At 35.4% G+C, this 25446-nt stretch overlaps 1 protein-coding gene across 2 annotated transcripts in view; it reads left to right on the top strand.

Annotated features, from left to right (window-relative positions):
• The window catches only part of LOC127875294 (protein O-mannosyl-transferase 2-like), a 43274-nt gene extending 20734 nt beyond the window's left edge, over nucleotides 1-22540 (top strand). The window contains exons 9-21 of one of the 2 annotated variants that reach the window (XR_008047346.1): nucleotides 2770-2852; nucleotides 3834-3943; nucleotides 4251-4378; nucleotides 4871-4949; nucleotides 6159-6310; nucleotides 6994-7082; nucleotides 8698-8774; nucleotides 9227-9298; nucleotides 10431-10587; nucleotides 12284-12424; nucleotides 17722-17833; nucleotides 20617-21870; nucleotides 22042-22540. Coding sequence is in view for 1 of the 2 variants with exons in the window: in XM_052420265.1 (XP_052276225.1) it covers nucleotides 2770-2852; nucleotides 3834-3943; nucleotides 4251-4378; nucleotides 4871-4949; nucleotides 6159-6310; nucleotides 6994-7082; nucleotides 8698-8774; nucleotides 9227-9298; nucleotides 10431-10587; nucleotides 12284-12424; nucleotides 17722-17833; nucleotides 20617-20722 (1306 nt within the window). In the remaining variant the exon portion in view is untranslated. Of the gene's footprint in view, nucleotides 1-2769; nucleotides 2853-3833; nucleotides 3944-4250; nucleotides 4379-4870; nucleotides 4950-6158; nucleotides 6311-6993; nucleotides 7083-8697; nucleotides 8775-9226; nucleotides 9299-10430; nucleotides 10588-12283; nucleotides 12425-17721; nucleotides 17834-20616 lie in introns of both variants that reach the window. The other variant, XM_052420265.1, reaches the window with a different exon arrangement.
• The last annotated feature ends 2906 nt before the right edge of the window (nucleotides 22541-25446 follow it).

A 25446-nucleotide genomic window follows, 5' to 3' on the forward strand; every position in this document is an offset into this window, starting at 1 on the left:
TACTATGCTTTATAAAATTATTGTTGTTTTTTTCTCTATGATTTAGTATAACAATATTGTAAATAACTACATGTATGTTGATTTGTTCAGTAGTCTATAACAAATCAATTGAACGAGCTTAAATTCTTTTCTGGAGTGGCATCTCTTCAATGATGACATATATATTATGTATTCTTATATAGCATAAAATTATTCACTTCTAAATCCCTTGGAATGTGATGCTTGTCTTAATAATTAACCATCTTTAAGTCTTTGGCTAATTCAACAAATATACAAAAACTCTAAATCATTCATAGCCCACCTCTGCCTGAACGTACCGTTATTACTCATAAGTTTTCGGACATTTAATTTTTTCTTCGCCTAAAATTAACATACGAAAAATATTTTAAAATTACAGCTGTCCGAAAATGTAGAGAAAAAATTAAGATGTCCGAAACTTATAATTATATAAAGCAATTAATCAATGTACAAAATTTGTCTGGTGATTAACTTTTCTTGTTCTGCTCAAAAAAACAAAACAAAACTTCACAGCTTTGCTAACTCTTGCCTGAAATGATATAGAACACAAAATAAAAAACAGAAAACATTTTGCTTCCTTAATAGGATGACACTGTTTCAAATGCTGTTGGTTGAATCCATTATTTTCTGCCGGAATACATGGTTATTTACCCAATAACGCGAATGTAATGGTTTATTGCCTTCAGGCATGCATCTGTCAGGTTTTATGACCTTAATCCGTTTGTAAAAATCCATGATTGAAGTGACACGTTATAAGGGAAAACAGGGCATAACTGTAGTATAGCGAGGTAATATATATCCTGTCCGAAAATTAAGAGACATTAATTATGGACAAAAACCCGTATATCCAAAAATTCAGAGTCTGGAAAAAGAATTTTTTGCTAAAGAAGAGGGTGTCCGAAAACTTTAAGTGTCCAAAGACTTAGAGTAATTACGATAGTCTTAATGCAAATTTTCCTTTCTTTAAAAAAATTCTCAGTGTTTGACTTTAATATGGGGCTACATAAATAAAGTATGCATATGGTTATTGGACTAGGCAAAATTTGGAAAGTAAAGGGTGAGTCTTCATATTTCATTGTTACTTTATTATACCCCCATTACTATTGGTAATGGGGGCTATATAGGAGTCACTTTGTTGGTCTGTCCTGAAATTTCATCCGATCTTCACCAAACTTGGTCAGAAGTTGTATCTAGATGATGTCTAGGTCAAGTTTGAATATGGGTCATGCCAGGTCAAAAACTAGGTCACAGGGTCACCTAGTGTGTTTCAAACTGAAAGTTTGTCCGGACCATAACTATGTCATTTATCATTAGATTTTAAAATGACTTGGTACATTTGTTCACCATCATGGGACGGTGTGTCGTGTGAAAAAAGTACGTCGATATCTCAAAGGTCAAGGTCACACTTGGAGTTCAAAGGTCAAATGCTTGTCCGGGCCATAACTTTGTCATTTATTGTGAGATTTTAAAATAATTTGGCAAATTTGTTCACCATCATTGGACAATGTGTTGCCCAAAAGAATTACATCAATATCTCCAAGGTCAAGGTCACACTTTGAGTTCAAAGATCATAAATGAGCTAGTCCCGGCCATAACTATGTCATTCATTGTAAGATTTTAAAATCATTTGGCACATTTGTTCACCATCATTGGACATGGTGTTGCGCGAAAGAATTACATCCATATCTCCAAGGTCAAGGTGACACTTAAAGTTCAAAGGTAAAAAATGGCCATAAATGAGCTTGTCCGGGCCATAAATATGTTGTTCATTGTGAGAATTTAAAATCATTTGGCACCTTTGTTCACCATCATTGGACGGTGTGTCGCGCAAAAGAATTACGTCGATATCTCCAAGTTCAAGGTCACACTTTGAGTTGAAAGGTCAAAAATGGTCATTAATGAGCTTTTCCGGGCCATAAATATGTCGTTCATTGTGAGATTTAAAAATCATTTGGCACATATGTTCACCATCATTTGACGGTGTGTCGAGCGAAAGAATTAGGTCGATATCTCCAAGGTCAAGGTCAGACTTTGAGTTCAAATGTCAAAAATGGCCATAAATGAGCTTGTCCAGCCATAACAATGTAGTTCATTGAGAGATCTTAAAATCATTTGCCACATTTGTTCACCATCATTGGACGAAGTGTCGCGCGAAAGAATTACATCAATATCTCCAAGGTCAAGGTTACTCTTTGAGTTCAAAGGTCAAAAATGGCCATAAATGAGCTTGTCAGGGCCATAACTATGTTGTTTATTGTGAGATTTTAAAATCATTTGGCTCTTTTGTTCACCATCATTTGATGGTATGTCACGCGAAAGAATTTAGTCGATATATCCAAGGTCAAGGTCACACTTTTAGTTCAAAGGTCAAAAATGGCTATAAATGATCTTGTCTGGGCCATAACTATGTCATTTATTGTCAGAATTTAAAATTACTCGGTACATTAATTTTGTTCACAGTCATTGGATGGTGTGTCATGTAAAAGAATTCAAGAGTTCAAAGGTCAAAATGGCTATAAATGATAATGGCATAATAATTCTTAAAAATCGCCATAAATTAGATTCTCTTGTTTTGTGAAGACATCATGCAAAATAGTCTGTGTCAATGCGGCACGTGGGGGTAAACGTCACATCTGTGACAAAGCTCTAGTATATTTTGCTGGCTGGGCTGTATTATATGAGCCTTGTTCTGAAAAAATTAGGCTAAATGCACAAAGAACAAGACTAAGTTATGTTCTGTTGTGTGTTCAGGGGAGGTGGAGACGGCTTCTTTAGCTCGCAGTTCCAGTCGCAGCTGGAGGGCAACCGGCTACACAACATCAGCATGCCAGACAGTGAGTGTGATGTGTAACCTACATGGAACTGGTTGTCATTGTGAATTTCATTCTAATGTTATAATATTCCCATGACTGTGATACATTTTATTATGTTCATAGGCTTATGTTTGGCATTTTAATTTCAATATTTTTCTCTCTTATTTTTTTGAAAATCCTGAATTGTTTTCTTTTTATGCCCCCGGATCGAATGATCGGGGGTATATTGTTTTTGGCCTGTCTTTCTTTCTGTCTGTCATTCTGTCCCAAAACTTTAACCTTACAGTAAAGTTTTGCAATAATTTTTGAAATATTGAACATAGCAACTTGATATTTGGCATGCATGTGTATCTCATGGAGCTGCACATTTTGAGTGGTGAAAGGTCAAGGTCAAAGTCATCCTTCAAGGTCAAAGGTCAACAACAACAAAAAAGCGGCGCATTAGGGGGCATTGTGTTTCTGACAAACACATCTCTTGTTGTTTTAGATAAAGCATGTGTGTGGTTGTTATTTTTTATGAGTTTTCAATTCTGTTTCTTGCCAAGCCAGGGTTGTCTTTTTTTTTTCTCTACATTTTTTTATGCCCCCGGATCGAATGATTGGGGGCATATTGTTTTTGGCCTGTCTGTCTGTAATTCTATCCCAAAACTTTAACCTTGGATAAAAGTTTGCGATAACTTTTGCAATATTCAATATAGCAACTTGATATTTGGCATGCATGTGTATCTCATGAAGCTGCACATTTTGAGTGGTGGAAGGTCAAGGTCATCCTTCAAGGTCAAAAGTAAAAATATACAATCCAAGGGAAGTAATAAGCTTTTAAAGCGAGGTAATTTCTAAACCTGCCAAATGATATATTGAAATTTTATTTCAAAGCGGCGCAATAGGGGGCATTGTGTTTCTGACAAACACATCTCTTGTTGTTATGAACATCACAAAAATCCCCTTGCTCAGCGTGATTGCAGTGTATATTTTTAGGTAAGTTTTATCTTTCCTTGCCAGGAGTGGCCTTTGGCAGTGTGATATCGTTGAAGCAGCAGCGTACTGGGGGTGGCTATCTGCACTCACATTCCCACCTGTACCCTGAAGAGCATCCTCCTAGACAACAGCAGGTAAAAGCTGACAGATTTTCTGACAAATCTTTTACCCTTGTTATGGGAAAACTGGGCTTAATGCATGTGCGTAAAGTGTCACCCAGGTTAGACTGTGTAGTTCTTACTGGCTCATCTGGCACAACACAATAAATGAAAAATAAAATTGATAAATAGTCAGGTTCCAGAAACCATTCTTTGACTATACTGCATGTAAATCCCATAAGAATGAACAAAACCCTTTCTAAAATACCAAAATTGTGAAAAAGCCGTACATATTGATATAAAAATTTGCATTGATTTGGTTGCAAAAATATTGCACTTCCAGGTGACCACCTATAGCCACAAGGATGAGAACAACATGTGGAGAGTCAATCCATCCATGGGGAAACCTAACTTGGAGGGGCACCCCGTGCTGCTGAAAAATGGTGACCTTGTAAGACTGGAACATGTCATGTAAGTCAATGAATAGTAGCTCTTGCCCCATAGATACTTGTGGAACTGAAATGATAGGAATTCAAGATAAAATGTGTAGACAATCTAAATAAGAAGTACCAGTAGTGCTTAAAAGATTGCAATTCTATGTAAGTGTTTTATTTTATTCTATTCACATTTGACTCAACATTGTCAATGAACTGCACTTTGGTAAAACTGGTCTGTATACATGTGTGTAGAGTGTCGTCCCAGATTAACCGGTGAGAGTCAAACTCTGGGAAAACCGGTTTTGATGCATGTGCATAACCTGAAGGCTAAACACAAACAATACTTTCCTTTTTTGAGGAATTTTTCATTTAAATAAGTCTTGGTCTAGGCTGACATTGTCGTCCATGATCAGCCCTTTCAGACAGCACAGGATAATATGGGACAACACTTAAGCACATGAACTAAGCCTAGTTTTCCCAGAGCACTAATGTTAATGTTTATGTTTACAATGTGTTAATGTTGTAGAACAAAAAGGAATCTCCACAGCCATAAGGAGCCCGCTCCACTCAGTGCAAGACATTTCCAGCTCTCTGGATATGGTCAGGTAAAACAGTAAAAAGATACTCAATATTGTGTGAAAGCTTTTTAATGAAAACAAACATAACCCATTTTGGCTTTCAAGAATAACACTTTAGTTATAAAGCCATGTATAACATAATACATGGCAAAACATTTTTTCAATTTTATTTCATCAAGTAACAAGAATTCCATGCAATTGTAACCTAAAAAGTAAACCTTGAACTTTAGCTAAAGTTGTCTGTTTTATTGTAAAAACTGTAGGAAATGGTGTTAACAAAAAAACACTTAATATTTGACATATCTAAAAAGTGAATTGTGTAAAATGTTGACATTTATGGAACAATCATAAATTGTCACAATAAATGGAGGACAAAACATACACTAGAAATAAAGTTCAATAATGCTTTTAAGCTTTTGTACTTTCATAGATGTCATCTATGAACACTCTAAACCACCACATCCATTGACCTCATTTTGACCTTGACATGCACTTAGACTAATTATGAAAGTCAATGTTCTTCTTTAACCTCAATTTACCATTCCATTTACATCAATAATATTTACTAATAAGCTTCAATTCTTCCATTAAACACTCGGTATACTCACTTCACCTGACATCAGTTTGAGGTGAGAATGACCTAATTTTGCTCTGAGACTTATTTAAATGGCCCAGTTTATGGATACTGACAAGGTTTCCAACCGAGGCATCAGTTGTGATTGAACACATCAAAGTGTGTATTATCATTGGTGTTTTGCCAATAATCATCTCATTCTCCTATTGAGGAATGGTTCCAACTGCACTCTGGAATTTAACATATGTATAATTCTGAGCTCAAATTTGATGGTGAACAAATTTGAATAACAAAAATTCCTAAAACTGAGATAAATTAACTCTGCGTTATTTCACAACTCGGCCTAATTTAATTCTTACACCTTAAACATTAAACAAAAATGATAAACAAACATACATAAAAAGAAGAAATTAAGCCACAGTTATTACTCAATTAGGGCTTCTTTGATTCCTTTTCACCTGATCTCTAAATCATCTTAAACAAAATAATTTGAGCTGCATTTGTTAAAACAGGTTTAATGCATGTGTGTAAAGTGTTGTCCCAGATTAGCCTGTGCAGACTGCATAGGCTGATCTGGGACAACACTTTACACACATTCTTTGAAACCTTGTATTTGCAGAGCAAGGCTCATGTTTTGCAAGTGTGTGCATACCCTATTGCAGGATGGGGAGGGTGACGCCAATGACGTTTGGCAGGTGTACATGCCAGGTGAGGCAGACGGCGCTGAGGTGCAGGTGGTGCGCTCCAAGATCGTCCTCATTCATTACATCGTCAAGTGTGCTGTGTACTCGCATGACAAGAAACTACCCAAATGGTATGGGAGCAGTTGAATGGAAACATCATTTGAACATTTTTCTGGAAAAACTGGGCTGAATGCATGTAATTAAAGTGTCATTAATTGGCCTATGACAAGAAATATGCTACTGTTTTCCTGTCAAGTTAAAACCAGATGTCATAAAAAGCCATACTCGAGTGACAAACACGCTACCTATAGGGTTGGGTCAGTACTGTAATCTGTGGAGGTTGTTGGGGTTGGACATATTACATCTTGGACCATCTACAACTGACCTTTTGATTTAAATGACAGTGTGTTAATTGATAGGGAAAGCTTGGACTTGTTTGACATTCATTTCTTGCAAAATATTTATTTACTTTAATCAGTGTTTTTCAGACTTGTAAAGTATATGACTTATTGATTCACAATAGTTTCTGTAATTGAAAGATTGTTATTAATTCAAATTTCTTAAGATGTTTAGGGAAATAACCCCATTTATCATATTTAAATATCAATTTAATATTTCCTTTAAAAGCTTTATAGTCATTACTACATTAAGGGACTGCAATCTTTGGGAGGATACATGTAATCCTAACCTTCAGATCATTGTATAATAAAATACTGAATTTGTTTGGAAAACAATAATGTGTTTTTAAACCATTTTTGTGCACTTTTTGTACAATGTCCTTGTTCATCACATCCATGAGTGTCTGACCTTACAGGGGCTGGGAGCAGTGTGAGGCTACATGCAACCCTAACATCAAAGACTCCAAGGCAGTCTGGAGTGTGGAGGAGGTTGTTGATGCGCGGTGTAAGTATGCATGAACCCACGAATAAAAGACCATTAGTTCATTTTAAGTTGATTACCTAGTGTGATCAAAAAGTAAGCGTAAAGTTTCCTGCATTCCAATTTTAAACAAAAAATTAGTATGAAATGTAAATATGAAATGGTTAATTATATTTCCTATTTGAATTATAATGTCTATAAATTTATTTACTGGGTACAGTTAATTAATTATAGACTCCAAGGTAATCTTGGTAGATTCAGCCCAAAATTCAGATTAGTGTACGTAAGCGAAAAACATTTCATTTGACATCAACATTTGTTATCAATTGTAATCCAATATATACATCAATTAATGTTCATTTATTATAATTACAATAATTTGACAATTATGATTATAATGATAATCGCTTTGTTTAACCACACTGTAGATGTAAACAGAGCTGAAGCTCCATCCCATTATTGGAAGTTATAAACAATAGGATGCAGTAAGAAAATGCCAATTGCCTGCAGTATTACAAAATATGCAAATATAGATGAGTCATGAACTATAATTACGTCTTTGTCACACATTTTTGCCACTTGACAGATGCATGCATTCAGGTATGTTTCTTAAAAATCTTGTCTAAATTCGGAGCATCAACTGAAAGTTTTCTTTCCTTATTTATTTTTTTCTCGTATTTCGGGTATTGTGTAACTTATTATTTGGTAAAATGGTAAACAAGTCACATAGAAAATGGTAATGGCAATGCATTTCCAGTACCGAATTTATTACTGTCAAAATTCAGAGCATCAACTGACAGGTTTCTTTTCTGATTTATTTTCTTTTTTTATTTTGGGTTTTGTATAACTTCAAATTTGGTAACATGGTGAACAAGTCACATTGAAAATGGTAATGTATTTCCAGTACCGAATTTATATGGAGGATTTAAAAAAAATATCTTTTTCTAGTTTAAATTGTTGCAAAAGTTGGAATATTTAAAATCACTATTAAACACTCTCATTTAGTGATTTACCTTTCACAGCACCTGATTGATGAAATGACATAATGTCAAAGACCTTGTATACAATACAGATTTTACATTAAAATATGTTATGGTACACTGTAAGATCAATGTGATGCATGTCTTATTCACCATTTACAGTGTGATATGGGGAAGTAAATTAATATGCTGACCCGATTTCACTTTGTATAGGGTCTAGAAGAAGCTATGTACCATAAGTAATATGACAGTGGTTATATCTCACAGTCTACTGTCTAGGTACTGATAATTTTATTCTGCTGAGCCCAAAAATTGACACTTCAATGATGTAACACAGAAATGAATGGAGGAATAAATGTCTTGGCTGTCTAAAGTCAAATATTCTAGAAAACACGCGTGAGACTGATGAAATAATGAAGAAAGCCTAGAATGACTGTCAAAATTTTCTACCAACCAATGTCTATCTAAAAAAAATTGTACCATAGGTACAAATAGAGGATTGAAGGTGACACTATTGTATCTGATTATGAAATGCTAGATAGACACAATACTGAATAGTGTTATCCTGATGCCTTGAAATATCCATGGGGACTCGTGTCTGAATTAACAATAGAAGTATGGAGTCATGTATTCATCTTACTGATGCGTGTGTATTTCAGTGGCAAATGTGAGTTTTGAGGTCCATTCTCCATCATTCCTAGACAAATTCTTTGAGAGCCATGCTGTAATGACCCAGGTATGTGATATGTTTGTTCACTTTAGGAAAATATAGCCAATGAAAACTCTAAAAATGATGCATTAAACATGTTTAAGATAGGAACATTCTGAATCGCTGTACTACATGTGAAAACTGGTATAGATAGCATGTGATGTAATTTATATCAGAAATTTATTGAGATATTTTGGTCTTTTTGATCTTATTGTTCAAGTTAAGGCCAGTTTTGTGATGAATTGGTGATTAAGTGATATGCAGGAAAGGAGTTTAGTAATTAATCGGTGATTAGCTGATTAGAATGAAGTTGTCTAACTTTAATATCATAAATTCTTTAATAGTGATAAAAATTTCAAAGGATTGAACTGCCTTTTAATTAAAACTTATTAGGCATACTTAGTTTATTAACATTCATGGACTTAAGCAGTAGGATTTTAACTACTTTTCACTGAATTAGGAGTGTGTTTGTTTTGTAGGGAAATGCAAACTTGAAACCGAAGGAAGGGGAGGTCACTTCTAGACCCTGGGAATGGCCTATTAACTACAGGGTAAGTTGAGTTATCTAACATGAGTTGGTGTTGTGCATTTATCAAAAGCTGAATTGGATATTAGTTAGTAGGTAAGTAAAGACTTCAGCTAAGTTTTAAGTCAATGAGTGCTGTACCCACAGTTAAGTAAAAGGATTTTATACCAGGCTGGATAATTTAAATGAGTATTATCAGAGCTTGTGATAAGAATGGGCTGAAAGGATGTTTGAATTCCATGAAATCAAGTCAAGGTGTTGAGTAAATATTAAAGTGTGCAAAAAGGACAGGTTTTGTTTAACAAGGAACAGTAAAAACAAGATACTAGAATGAAAATGTTAATCATGCAAAATTGTAAGTGTTGACCAGTTCCCACTTTCATTTCTTGAAGTGTATTACTTACCATTCCTGGTTCTAAACTGTCTTAAGGGGATTATCTTAAGTATTTCAATGTATTTACCTAAATAATTCACTAATCTGGAGTATATTGTGAAACCACTTTAATTTTCAGTTTACAAATTTCCGGGAATTTGAATTACGGACATGCATGTAATTGTCTTAAATTTGCACATCAGTTTTGAAATAACAAATTTGCATCGAATATGCATGGATTTTACAATGTTAAACCACATCTGGCATACAATGTTAAACCACATCTGGCATAAAGACAGTGGAATGCCTTATTATGACCAATACTTTATTTCAATAAAGATGTACACTAGTTGGATAAGAGTCATACTTGGCAGGGTTCACATCTAATAGGTCTTTTAGCACACATGATGGTAGAAATTGTGAATATATTTTGTGCTTTTGTAAACACCTTGATTTTAATTTTCTTTAATATTAACGTGGTTTGAATTAAATTTCAAAATAATGTTCTTTATGTTAAAAATATTAATAAGTTTATTTGAAATATGAAGAAAACACATTTTTATGTAAACACAATTTTGAAAAAAAGATGTACATTTTAGAACTATGATTGTTGTACATGTATGTAACACCTGTAATATGCTGAGAAGAAATGGTAACATGGGTAAAAGTTTGTGGTGGTGATAAATTTGCACATATGCGGGAGCATAAATATTAGACCTCCGTGAAAATTAGTGATTCCATTGGAAGCTGTAGATGCATTCAGTGTGGATTCCTTCTCTTTTAGGGCCAGGTGTTTTCAGGGAAAACCCACAAAGTGATCCTGCTGGGCAATCCAGTCATATTTGTTGGACTGCTATGTTTGAAATTGGTGTTTATTGTAACCTATGGCCTCTACCGCTTTAGTATGCAGAGGGGACTGAAGATGGACTCGCACATTGCAGGTACCCAGTCATTTGAGAAGGATGTGGGATCCCATAAGATTAAACGAGTTGGGTGGAATGCATCACAAGTCTGATGGCATTTTCTAATTATGTGCTGAATATAAGCAATATTTTTGTCAGGCACAAACACCACTTGCCATTATCACTAGGTACTTTACATAGTCCTTAGTCCTTTCATATGCCATTTTCAGAAATAAAACAAAACCAAAAGTTTTTATAAAACGGGACGTATTATAGTTTAACCCTTGGCGGGCGGGCGGCGTCCACAGCAGTGTCCCTCTCTTATTCAAATAGTTTTCATCCGATCTTCACCAAACTTGGTCAGAAGTTGTGTGTAGACAATATCTAGGTCAAGTTCGAATTTGGGTCATGCTGGGTCAAAAACTAGGTCACAAGGTCACTTAGTGCATTTCAAGGATAAGGCATGGTGTCCACTCTCTAATTGAAGTAGTTTTCACCCGATCTTCACCAAATTTGGTCAGAAGTTGTGTCTAGATGATATGTCGGTCAAGTTCAAATATGGGTCATGCCGGGTCAAAAACTAGGTCACGGTCTCTTAGTGCATTTCAAGCATTTAGCATGGTGTCCGCTCTCTAATTGAAGTAGTTTTCATCTGATCTTCACCTAATTTGGTCAGAAGTTGTGTCTAGATGATATGTAGGTCAAGTTCGAATATGGGTCATGCCGGGTCAAAAACGAGGTCACGAGGTTACTTAGTGCATTTCAAGCATTTAGCATGGTGTCTGCTCTCTAATTGAAGTAGTTTTCATCCGATCTTCATCTAATTTGGTCAGAAGTTGTGTCTAGATGATATGTAGGTCAAGTTCAAATATGGGTCATGCAGAGACAAAAATGAGGTCATGAGGTCACTTAATGCATTTCAAGCATTTAGCATGGTGTCCGCTCTCTAATTGAAGTAGTTTTCATCCAATCTTCACCTAATTTGGTCAGAAGTTGTGTCTAGATGATATGTAGGTCAAGTTCGAATATGGGTCATGCGGGGTCAAAAACGAGGTCATGAGGTTACTTAGTGCATTTTTAGCATTTAGCAAGGTGTCCGCTCTCTAATTGAAGTAGTTTTCATCTGATCTTCACCTAATTTGGTCAGAAGTTGTGTCTAGATGATATGTAGGTCAAATTCAAATATGGGTCATGCAGGGTCAAAAACGAGGTCATGAGGTCGCTTAGTGCATTTCAAGCATTTAGCATGGTGTCCGCTCTCTAATTGTAGTAATTTTTATCTGATCTTCACCTAATTTGGTCAGAAGATGTATCTAGATGATATGTAGGTCAAATTCAAATATGGGTCATGCCGGGTCAAAAACAAGGTCACCATGTCACTTAGTGCATTTCAAGCATTTAGCATGGTGTCCGCTCTCTAATTGAAGTAGTTTTCATCTGATCTTCACCGAATTTAGTCAGATGTCACGTCTAAATGATATCTAGGTCAAGATCAAATATGGGTCATGCCGGGTCAATAACTAGGTCATGAGGTCACTTAGTGCATTTCAAGCATTGAGCATGGTGTCCAAAACCTTCGAAAGGGAGTATCTTGTGACAGTTTGGCACTCTTGTTTATTCTTAGTTTTCAGTACAAGAATATTTTGATTGTTACATGCATTTATTCATGCAGGCTTCCAAAGGTGCTTTATGCTCCAAACAGCTTAAGAAATATATATTTCTTTATCTTTTTCAGCGTTTTGTGAGCGGTCATTTTCTGCTGGGTGGTGGTTGCTGATTGGATGGGGTCTCCACTACCTGCCGTTCTGGTCCATGACAAGAGTTCTATACTTCCACCACTATTTCCCAGCATTTCTCTACAGCAGTATGCTTGGAGGTGGGGCTTATGATTTTGTGTCTGCCAATTAAGTGTAAACAATATTGTATATTCTCTTTAGGCTTTAGCCTAAAATAGTTGGAAAAAATAAAGTTATAGAGCTTGAAAAGATGCATACTTTAGGGCATTTTGTTTTTACTTCAACTCCTCAGTTTGACCTGTTATTTACATTCGTTTCTCTTTCATTCAAGATATGCTGCAAATCAGTATCTATATGGGCCACACTCTGGGAAAATGGGGCTTAATGCTTATGCTAAGTATTGTCCCAGGTCAGCCTGTGCGACTGTTGACACTTTCTGTCTTAACTGGTTTTTTGCTACGAAGAGACTTCCTTTTAAACAAAACATTCCATAAAAGGGGAAAATGTCGTCCCAGGGACAACTTTTACACACTTGCATTCAGCACCCTTTTTCCAGAGAGTGACTCACATTTCTGCACCAAACTTGTGATTTAATATATTGGATACTAAGGGGAATTCTACTCTCCTATATTTTGATTCCAATTTTTTAGACCATTAGTCTGTAGTTTAGTATAATGTCTAGTAAGCGACGCAAGGCTGGTCATATGCTGAGCTAATGAACTTCATTTGCCAGCATTTGCCAAAATGTATCATTGCTTGAGAATCTTCCAAGAATGTAAGAACTGTCATTACCAAGTTTCTATTGCTGTAAAGTGTGTATTCTTGCTGTATGTGATAACAGTGCTTTAAGACTTCTTGACAGAATTTCTGATTGAACTTCTGTTTACAAATATGTATAGCAGAATGACCAAGTTGTTTTGCGAATACATTGTGTGCTGATGTGGATCAGACACAAGCGAATAGTTAATTCCTATTATTTTATAGTTCAAAATAATTAAACCAGTAATATAGGTTATTATGCCCTCTTCGAAGAAGAGGGGGTATATTGTTTTGCACATGTCGGTCGGTCCGTCCGTCCACCAGATGGTTTCCGGATGATAACTCAAGACAGCTTAGGCCTAGGATCATGAAACTTCATAGGAACATTGATCATGACTGGAAGATGACCCCTATTGATTGTCAGGTCACTAGGTCAAGGGTCAAGGTCACACTGACTCGAAATAGTAAAATGGTTTCCGGATGATAACTCAAGAATGCTTAGACCTAGGATCATGAAACTTCATAGGTACATTGATCATGACTGGCAGATGACCCCAATTTATTTTCAGGTCACTAGGTCAAAGGTCAAGGTCACAGTGACATCAAACAGTAAAATTGTTTCCGGATGATAACTCAAGAATGCTTATGCCTAGGATCATGAAACTTCATAGGAACATTGATCATGACTGGCAGATGACCCCTATAGATTTTCAGGTTACTGGGTCAAAGGTCAAGGTCACAGTGACTCGAAATAGTAAAATGGTTTCCGGATGATAACTCAAGAATGCTTACGCCTAAGATCATGAAACTTCATAGGTACATTAATCATGACTGGCAGATGACCCCTAATAATTTTCAGGTCACTAGGTCAAAGGTCAAGGTCACAATGACTCGAAACAATAAAATGGTTACCTGATGATAACTCAAGAATAATTAGGCCGAGGATCATGACATTTCATAGGTACATTGATCATGACTGGCAGATGACCCCTATTGATTTTCAGGTCACTAGGTCAAAGGTCAAAGTCACAGTGACTAAAAACGTATTCACACAATGGTTGCCATTACAACTGACAGCCCATATGGGGGGCATGCATGTTTTACAAACAGCCCTTGTTGGAATAGGATAAATCTGTTTTGTTCTGTATTTTCTAATTGTTTCTATATTTTGGTCATACAAAATCCCTTAATTTGACATCATTTAATTTCTGCTTTTTCTAGTATGAAATATCAGTGTACTAATATCAAGAAAAATACCCTGATACATTATCTAAGTCCAGTTGGATATTTACCGGTACCCAAATAAGAAAATATCAAGTACAACGTTTGTCTACGTGTTTTTTTTTTCACTTTGGCTTTGCTGCATACATGGCTGTTAATCACCGGTGCCACCTCTTTTTTGCGTTGCATTAATATATGAGCCGAAGCCACTTCCGAGGTGGCACTAAGGACAGGATGTTTTGAAATTCATGGATAATCCTTCATATTTCACAGTATTTAAAAAATTGTGTTAGCAATTTCATTTGGTAAAAAATGGCTGGTCACACAGGCAAAATACATTAATTTTCTGTGAAAGACTTCACCATGACACAACTTATAAAGGTCATCCCGTTTCCAAATGGGTTGTTATTATATGTTTCTGTACATGTGTGGATGAATAAATCTTAGCTGAATTGACCTTTCGACAGCCGATTGATTGACAGGCTTATTAACCAATCAGATTACTGCATAGATTAGGCCCGTTTCTATCCGCCATTTTGTCCGTCAAACTCGCCGTTGTTCGTCACATAAGCTTATACGTAATGCTGTGTTTTAAACAAAGAAAATGGTTAAAAGGTGCTGTTATGGCACTTGTTATTCAGACACAATGTATCCAGAACGGTTAAAAGATGGAACTACGTTTTTTCCGTTCCATTAACCGGGTACTAATCTTAAAAAATGCAAACGTTGGATTCGTCTTTGTAGTCGTCTCAACGAACAGCTTATTCTCAACATATTAAGCTATCGCCCGAAAGCAAAACACCTCGACGTTTGTTCTAAGGTCGTCATAATAAGATACTACGCGAAAATAGAATATGTAAGTTTTGCACCGGACACGCTATAGAAAACGAGTAGCACTTTTTACTTGTCTTTCCTCTATATAGAGAAATTAGAAAGGAACATTTAAAACCATATTTTCAAAGGTGGCTAACGTTAAATAAATTTGACATTCTAATGCAGTCGGCTAATAAAAAGTATTCTAAACTTCGCTAACTAGATTATTAATGCTAATGAAATGCGTAATAATAAAGACAATCAGTTATAATTTTTAATAATATCACATAAAATAGAGCATTTTTATTTCTTTCGGTTTAAATCTTCCGAATTTAATGTAGCTAGTTGTATATCGTTAAAAGTTAGGAAACTATTTTAAAATGCGCATGTAATTATCAATAGTTGCCAATAAATGTCATTTTACACCATATGTGGGCTTTCTACTAATCCGTTATCAAAACAGATGCCGCAAACTGTGAATGACCCTTGACACTTTGATAGCCAGTCTGATTAGCGAGTTTTTTTTTGTACATGAAAATTCTTTCAACTTCTTATATTTTAAACATTGCAAAAATTAGTTTAAGAGGAAATTAATAATATATTGTGTATGTTACTTTTTTGACGACATTGACTATGTTACACGATTATAACAATGCTCATGGGTCATTTTGACCAAACGCATTATAGATATGTGTTATATCGGATTTCAATATAACGTTCTTTGTCTTCTTATATAATAAATTTACTTACCTTTGCCACATTTGCAATATTGCCATCGGTTGCAAAATTAACGGCTTTTAATTAAAAAACTGAAACATATATTACTCAATGAAAAGTATTGTGACAAACGACAATGCATACTGTATGTGATAATTTGCGATAATTGGCCGACTTTGACTATAGATTAACGACTTTTAAGTAGACTTATAAAAAAGTTATGACTATTTCATAGATATGATAATTATATTCAGCATAACTATTCAATGATAATAAAAATATTGTATGGCCTTTCTGGTATACCATGAGGCGTTTTTGGTTCACTGATGCGGACTTTTTGGGAAGCCTTTTTGGTAAACGGCCTTTCTGGTACTATATCTTTGAGGGGAGCTAAACACCTATTTGATACATTACATTTAACACATTTTAAATAAAACATGATAGCAATAGAAACATTTCATGTAATTTGGACCGAAATCTTTGTGAATATCTTCCAACGTACCGATTCGCGTAGCCAGTTTTATGACGGACTTCGGCGGAGTGACCTCCCTTGAAATCGGGGGGCGTGGCTTCACTCTCGCTGTCGAAAGGTCAATTGCACTACAAGGACAGATTTTTAAAATAATTCGAAATATGTTGAACAAAACAAATAAAACCTACTCACTCTGTAGAATTATCAGTTACATTTAAAAACATCCAATCCTTATCGCCACCTCGGAAGTAGCATTGGCTCATTTATCAATGCATTGCAAAAAAGAGGTGGCGCCCATGATTAACGTCCATGACATATAACTTTTTATGTCCCCCACTAGGGGGACATATTGTTTTTGCCCTGTCTGTTGGTCTGTCTGTTGGTCTGTTGGTCTGTCTGTTTGCGCCAACTTTAACATTTTGCAATAACTTTTGCTATATTGAAGATAGCAACTTCATATTTGGCATGCATGTGTATCTCATGAAGCTGCACATTTTGAGTGGTGAAAGGTCAAGGTCAAGGTCATCCTTCAAGGTCAGAGGTCAAATACATGTGGCCAAAATCCTTCTTTTTTAACCAGGTTTTCCGAAGGAAAAAACTGGTTATTAGATTGGCGAATGCGGGCGGGCTGGCGGGCTGGCTGGCTGGCTGGCGGGCGGAACAAGCTTGTCCGGGCCATAACTATGTCGTTCATTGTCAGATTTTAAAATCATTTGGCACATTTGTTCACCATCATTCGACGGTGTGTCATGCGAAATAATTACGTCGATATCTCCAAGGTCAAGGTCACACTTTGAGTTCAAAGGTCAAAAAAAAAAAAAAAAAAAATCTCCCTTTATCACATTTTTTTTTTCACAATGAAAACCTGGTTTTGTGACAATTTTGTCCCTTGTATGAATACTTTTGCAATATTGAAGATAGCAACTTGATATTTGGCATGCATGTGTATCTCATGGAGCTGCACATTTTGAGTGGTGAAAGGTCAAGGTCAAGGTCATCCTTCAAGGTCAGAGGTCAAATATATGTGGCCAAAATCGCTCATTTTATGAATACTTTTGCAATATTGAAGATAGCAACTTGATATTTGGCATGCATGTGCATCTCATGGAGCTGCTTATTTTGAGTGGTGAAAGGTCAAGGTCAAGGTCATCCTTCAAGGTCAGAGGTCAAATATATGTGGCCCAAATCGCTTATTTTATGAATACTTTTGCAATATTGAAGATAGCAACTTGATATTTGGCATGCATGTGTATCTCATGGAGCTGCACATTTTGAGTGGTGAAAGGTCAAGGTCATCCTTCACAAGGTCAAGGTCATCCTACAATGTCAAACATCATATAGGGGGACATTGTGTTTCACAAACACATCTTGTTTAGATTAGCCAAGTGTAAGTTTATATTAATTAGGAAGCTGGTTATTTTTATGCATGCATCATTTTGTGTGTATACATTTCAGGGGTGGTGCTGGACTACTGTATAAAGATTATGTGTTCAAAAGTATCACCATCATTGTCTAGAGCCATGTTCCATGTCTGTGTTGGCACCAGCCTCTCCATATTGGCTTACAGGTAAATGTGGTTGTTATCTTTTATGTGAAATCATGTTGGTAAGTCTATACCACGGTTTTACTTTACACAGTTGTCTGCATTTATACCATAACATTGAGGGTGAAGCCCCCCCCCCACCCCACCCCGCCTGTTTAAGCTGGACTTTATGCACAAAAGGGAAGCTATTCTACTGGCCCTTCCGTTCAAGCTTGGTTTAAGTTTTATGGTTAACTGGTTTCTTAGAATTGGCTAAAGGGAGTTCATGCAAGTTAAGAAGATGTACCGTAATTACTCTATGTTTTCGGACACTAAGATTTCGGACACCCCTTTTTTTTTAGCAAAAATAATTATTTTTCGTGACTCTTAATTTTCGGACACACGAGTTTTCGTCCATAATTAATGTCTCTTAGTTTTTGGACAGTATATTTTACAGCGCTATTTCACCAAATTTCGGTCCTGTTTTCGATATAAAATGACACTTAGATCATGGGGTATTAAAACGAGATTAACATCATAAAACATGGCAGGTGCATGCCTGAGGGCAACGGACCATTACATTTGCGTTATTCGGTAAATAACCTTGTAAACCGGTAGTAAACAATGGTTTCGCCCATTAGCATAAGCATTATGATAATTACCACAGGTAGTGCCAATTAACAGTTCAATTCTCCACCGCAATGGTACTACCCCTTCTCAGTAAAATAACTGTGACAAATACTAAGCGCTTCAAAGTGTGATGCACCGTATTGCAAGTTTTACGAACAACTTTCGGAAATGAACAAACACAGAATTCATAGTTTGTTTTTATGCCCCCTTTCGAAGTAAAGGGGGTTTATAGTTTTCGCACTGTCCGTCAGTCAGTCTGTCACACTTTTCGTGTCCGCTCTCTGATTCAAATAGTTTTCATCCGATCTTTACGAAACTTGGTCAGAAGTTGTATCTAGACAATATTTAAGTCAAGTTCGAATATGGGTCATGCCGGGTCAAAAACTAGGGTACGGGGTCGAAAAACAAATCCAAGGGCAGTAATAAGCTTTAAATGGACATAATTATCTGACCTGCCAAATTATATATTTTTGTTAAAGAAATCAAAGCAGTGCAGTAGGCGGCATTGTGTTTCTGACAAACACATCGTGGTAAAAGGTCAAGGTCATCCTTCAAGGTCTAAGGTCAAAAATACAAATCCAAGGGAAGTAATAAGCTTCAAAGGGAGATAATTATTCAATATTGAACATAGCAACTTGATATTTGGCATGCATGTGTATCTCATGGAGCTGCACATTTTGAGTGGTGAATCATCAGTCATGGTAGTGGCTTTTAATTATTTGCTACTAAAAATAGAGATTTGTTAGAGACAATTATTTTCAAGGGAAGTAATTTAAATAATTATAAATCTCAGTTTATATATTTCCTTACCAAGAATTTAAGTTCTTTTCACAGTTAATGTACAGATTTTTTATTTTGATTATTTATAACTCAAATGATTGATTTGTTAAAGGTTTTTTTCTAATGATATAATTTTCATTTCTTTCCTGTACTAATTTGTGAATGGTAGGGTTCATTACATATCTGTAGAATTATGTCCATAGATACATGATGAACTCTGGCTATGATCTCTTTGATAAACCACAGGCCTTGGTTGTCAGTGATGTCTGAATTGGTCATTTTTGATTGTCTACAGACCCCCCCCCCTCACGCGGTTGGATTGGACAAAATCCAAGAGAAGTAATAAGCTTTAAAGAGAGATGATTTCTATACCTGCCAAATGATAAATAGAAATTTTATTTCAAAGCAGCGCAGTATGGGGCATTGTGTTTCTGACGAACACATCTCTTGTTTATTGCGTTAATTACAGGTTCATACTAGCGAGTATCGGTACATCACATGCTCATCTTTGAACTGGTTGGTCAAAGTATAACCTTGTAGTAACTTTCTTTCAAATAAATTATAAGCATTTGAAATTATTTAAAATGCAGTACAAACATATATAACTGTAATTTATACTATACGGAATTGTATTTTACAAGCGCGTATTATTACCGGCAGTCGTTGATACAATTGACGCTATTTTTGGACACTTAAATTTTCGACTCTTAAGTTTTCGGTCACCTGTATCTTGTGAATATTTTTCGTATCTAAGTTTTTGGACACACAAAAAATTATTATCTTTAAGTATCCGAAAACATAGAGTAATTACGGTAATTCCCATTTTAAAGTGACCGCATAGGCCATGTTTGGTACCTTTTAATCAAAGTATGTAAGAATCAAAGGCCAAAGTAGATGGTTTAAATTTTCTCAGGAGTGGAGTCAGGGTTTCACATAAACTTAAGACAGATATTTCACACATTACAGGTTAAATGACTTCATGGGCCATGTTTGGTAACTGTTCTTTGATATTTGTCATAATTAATGGCCTTTTTACACTTTGAAGTTGTACATTTTACATGGTACCTTTATATATAGATACATAGTAACAAGCCCCCCGCCCCCCCCCCCCACACACACACGCAACGTAGATTTCAGTATGGGATGGGTGTGTTCAAGGTCACTGTTACTAAAATAGCAAAATGGATTCCTCATAATGTCACAGTAGCAAATTGAGTTATTGTAATGAAACTCAATAAATAATTCCTAGTGTCGAGTCCTAGGTTTTGATTGCGTACGAGTGGACATCCTCAAGATCGATGTCATGTTATATAAATAATTAAATGTTTCATAGGCTGTGTCATAATCCATGCCATAATTCTTCGTAATATTCTAACCTTTTGACCTAGGATATTATAAGTTCTCTTATATGATTCCAGCTTCTATTTGTTTCACCCGTTGACCTATGGCATGGGTGCTGGAACCTCGAAGGATGAAGGTCACATCATGCATGGCCTACGCTGGATGGACTCATGGGATATCTAAAGACAGGAACATGATTAGGGGGCTGAATAAAAAAAAATCTTTTCAAATAAGAATTTAAGAATATATTGATTGGACTGGTTTATGTTATGTTGTTTTAAAAACCATTTTGTTTATGCACATAGAACACGTTGACCTTAAGCTTATTTATGATTGTTTTCTGGTTGGATGAAAAAGAGGCCTGTTGATTTTGAGGTAAACAAGTCAAAGTTTCAAGTCACAGGGTCTTGCATCATGGAATTAATTTTTGAACAGTTTTAAGAAAAGTCTTTGATTAACGTTATTCCAAATTAAATTATTTGTGTACTTGTTACTCACTAAGAAAGGAATATGCCTATTTTCTTTTAGGTCAACGACACAGGGGATTGTAATAATAAAATTTGTTTCTCCATTTTGTTTTTGCATGATGTAGTAGAAAAAATGTTTTGACCAATTTTTATAAAAGTATGGTGAAAATATGTACCGGTACTCAAAATATCTACAGAAAACTTAAACGTATGATCTTACAGTTATTATGCAGGTTCAGGGGAGGAAAACCTCCATTGATTTTGAGATCAATGGTCATGATCAGCCCATATTGACATCTTTGCTAAAATGTATAGTGCTTTTTTTGTGTACAAAATAATATGGCATTTGTACTTGCCACTTCCATATATATTTTATTGAACAATAACAGGTATCCATTATTTAAGTTAGCCTGAGGACCATACTATGGAATCCATGAAATATGAACAAAAAGTATTATAGAATAGAATCAAATATATAGTATACAATTATTTCTTAAAGCATATTAACTGTGAAACTTGTCCAGGATTCTTTCAAATGGTTACTGGCTGTCATGGTCAATACAGAAGATCAAATTAAAAACCATTTCATGTGAAAGGAACAGTTCATTTTAAGCTCATCTTTTTTTTGAAAAAAAAAATGAGCTGTTGTCATCACCTTGGCGTCGGCGTCCAGTTAAGTTTTGCGTTTAGGTCCACTTTTCTCATAAAGTATCAATGCTATTGCATTCAAACTTGGCACACTTACTTACTATCATGAGGGGACTGGGCAGGCAAAGTTAGATAACTCTGGCGTGCATTTTGACAGAATTATGTGCCCTTTTTATACTAAGAAAATTGAAAATTTTGGTTAAGTTTTGTGTTTAGGTCCATTTTATTCCTTAAGAATCAAAGCTATTGCTTTCATACTTACAACACTTACTTACTATCATAAGGGGACTGTGCAGGCAAAGTTATGTAACTCTGACTGGCATTTTGACAGAATTATGTTCCTTTTTATACTTAGAAAATTGAAATTTGGTTAAGTTTTGTGTTTAGGTCCACTTTATTCCTAAAGTATCAAAGCTATTGCTTTCATAATTGCAACACTTACTAACTATCATAAGGGGACTGTGCAGGAAAAGTTATGTAACTCTGACTGGCATTTTTGGGGGAATTATGGGCCCTTTATACTTAGAAAATTGAAAATTTGGTTAAGTTTTGTGTTTTGGTCCACTTTACCCCTAAAGTTTCATAGATATTGCTTTCATACTTGGAACACTCGCAAACTATCATAAGGGGACAGTAAAGGACAAGTTGCATAACTCTGGTTGTCATTTTTACGGAATTATAGCCCTTTTTTGACTTTGTAACTTTGAATATATGGTTAAATTTTGTGTTTAGATCCACTTTACTTCTAAAGTATCAAGGCTATTGCTTTCAAACTTCAAATACTTTCATGCTATCATGAGGGTACTGTACCTGGCAAGTTGAATTTTACCTTGACCTTTGAATGACCTTGACTCTCAAGGTCAAATTATTAAATTTTGCTAAAATTGTCATAACTTCTTTATTTATGATAAGATTTGATTGATACTCTGACAAAACAACTCTTACCTGACATACCACAATAGACTCCACCCAAACCATCCCCCACGCCCCCCCCCCCCCCTCCGAATTCCCCCCCCCCTCCCCCAATATTATTTTTTTTTAAAGATCGTCTTATAAATGACTACCACACCCTTACACTATACCCCCCCAACCCCCAATTTTTTTTTTTTTTAAACATGGTTATTATTTTATTTTTGAAATACCGTCCAACCATCCCACCAATGTATTTTTTTTTTTTAATTTTTTTGCATTTTTGGAAGATAATGTAATAAATGACCACAACCCCACACTATACACCCCTCTCCACTCCACCCCTCTCTCCTTTGTGATTGAAATTGAGATAGGTCCCTTCACCTTTAAAAAGAAAAATAGATCAGCGGTCTGCACCCGCAAGGCGGTGCTCTTGTAAGAAATGTTTATTTCATCAGCTGTTGTTTGTTTTTTGACAAAAGGTTTACTTGTTAAAGTATCCCTTTAAATGGTTTATTTTAAATGGTTTTGTGATTGCATTATGTAAAGGTAGCATGCTGGGAAATTTCCTCATTAACAACAAACATGTATTCTTATAATCTTTTATGCAGGTTCAATTTGGTGCATTCCACATCTCACACAAAATAGTTTTATGAAATGTCAGAGAAATGTATTCAATAATTATGCCCCCCTTCGAAGAAGAGGGGGTATATTGCTTTGCTCATGTCGGTCTGTCTGTCTGTCGGTCGGTCCGTCCACCAGGTGCTTGTCAGACGATAACTCAAGAACGCTTGGGCCTAGGATCATGACTCGCAGATGACCCCTATTGATTTGAGGTCACTAGGTCAAAGGTCAAGGTCACGGTGACTCGAAATAGTAAAATGGTTTTTGAATGATAACTCAAGAATGCATAAGCGGCCAACAGGGCACACTCTGAACAATATTACTGAAGCAACTGGTCTGTAATCCTAAATCTATAATTATCAGTCCAATGAAACATCATCCTTTTAGTAAAATACAGTGGATCAGTAAAAATATTATCAGAATATGAGATTTTTTGTATATTTTGTATATTAAATATTGTGTTAATGTTTAATTTTGTTGATTAATATAAATATAAGCAGGACAGGGGAGGTAATACACTATTATATCTTTCTTATATACAGGGGAAACAAATGCAATAAGTTTTTGTTACAGCATTTGCCTCCCTTGTAATATATTTAAATTTTACCAAATGTAAGGCTAACTGCATTTTTGTAATGCATTGTATCAATAACCACCACCACCACCACCACCACCACCGTTGTTCACAGTGACAAAAAACGTATTCACACAATGGCTGCTACTACAACTTATAGCCCATATAGGGGGGCATGCATGTTTTACAAACAGCCCTTGTTTATTGACCTGTGGTTTTCAACCTTATTTAAAAATTATCTGAGGAAAATGGGGTAACTACAACATAAAAATTATTAAACATATCTTTTTATAAAAAATCCACACATCTACAAATATTATTTATGTGTAAAGGGTCTAATTGTTAAACCACTAAAATAATCTCATCATGTTGTTTTTGTTTTATGTTATTTAATATTGATCCCAAATTTATCATACTTACAGTAAAATCTGTTATTTATTTATTTATGCCTTGTTGGTGATAACCAACGTCATTTTATTTGGTGCTTAACTGTTAGCCATTTTCATCGTCATCTCAGAATTTTTCCATCCAGTCTATTTTATGTCGTATTTTCCATGTTTTGTTATATACATTTAGTTACAATATAGTAGCTAAAATATTTGAAAATAAGTATATAAAGGTCCAGTTTTCAATGGCCGTGAGCAATTTAAATCCTGATGACCTTGGTTACCAAAATTAAGAGTTATCAACTATCTTTATTATTGTTTAATTGTTAAGGAATAGGAAATATGTTTTGCCATGGTTGTCCACCCTTGTTCTTTCAATATTTGAGCCTCCTTAAGGGAAAACAGGGCTTAATGCATGTGCAAAAGTGTCATCCTAGATTAGCCTATGCAGTCCGCACATGCTTATCATGGGGACCCATGACGAATTTTAGGTACCATTGGACCCTGTTAATATCCATGCCTTATGATAAGCAGATAGATGATTCCCTTTTAAATATTTTGTCAGCCAGTAAAATACAATTATATTTAGTCTGCAATAAAATTAGATACACTTTTTTAGCGATAACATTCTAGCAATCCAGAATATGTTTGGAAACACAGCACTTAGTGCCTAATATTTATTTTCTTAAGTCAGTCAGTTGGCATAGCTTAACAGACCTTGATTTCTTATCCTCATTTTCCTGATCTTGTAAATACGGTAGGGTTACACATGTATTGTTGCGTATAAGCTATTGTACAATGTGGTGGGATCAATTTTGTCTCAACAGATATAAGGTTAGCTCAGATATGCTTATTCATTATACCACATAGCCAAAAATATTGTAGTTGGGAAATACTTACACACTATATTACTCTTTTTCCTTAAATGTATTGCTTTGTATGCGGCAGGCCAGTGTGTATTTGTTTCTCTGTGTATGTGTATGTGACTAAAAGCAATGGGCTCTATCTACCATATACATGTACTAGTATAATTATCTTTAGAATATATTAAAGGCATTTTCAGCAAACTTACTTCAGTATGTCTTAGTTGTCTCGATTGAAATCAGTGTTCTACAACTTGTCTAGACTTAATAAACAATTACCAGGGAATTATAAGATGGAGCGTCACACACAAGATCTGTGTCCTTAGCTCAAAGGTACTGGCACCACTTCAAAGTGTAAAAGTCAAGTATCTGCTTATTACAGCTTGGCTCGACGAGATGTACATGTGAAAACAGCTCTTTGTAGTGATGTTCAATC

This window comes from Dreissena polymorpha, chromosome 3 (assembly GCF_020536995.1).
Source record: "Dreissena polymorpha isolate Duluth1 chromosome 3, UMN_Dpol_1.0, whole genome shotgun sequence".
In the NCBI taxonomy this organism is placed as follows: Eukaryota; Metazoa; Mollusca; class Bivalvia; order Myida; family Dreissenidae; genus Dreissena; species Dreissena polymorpha.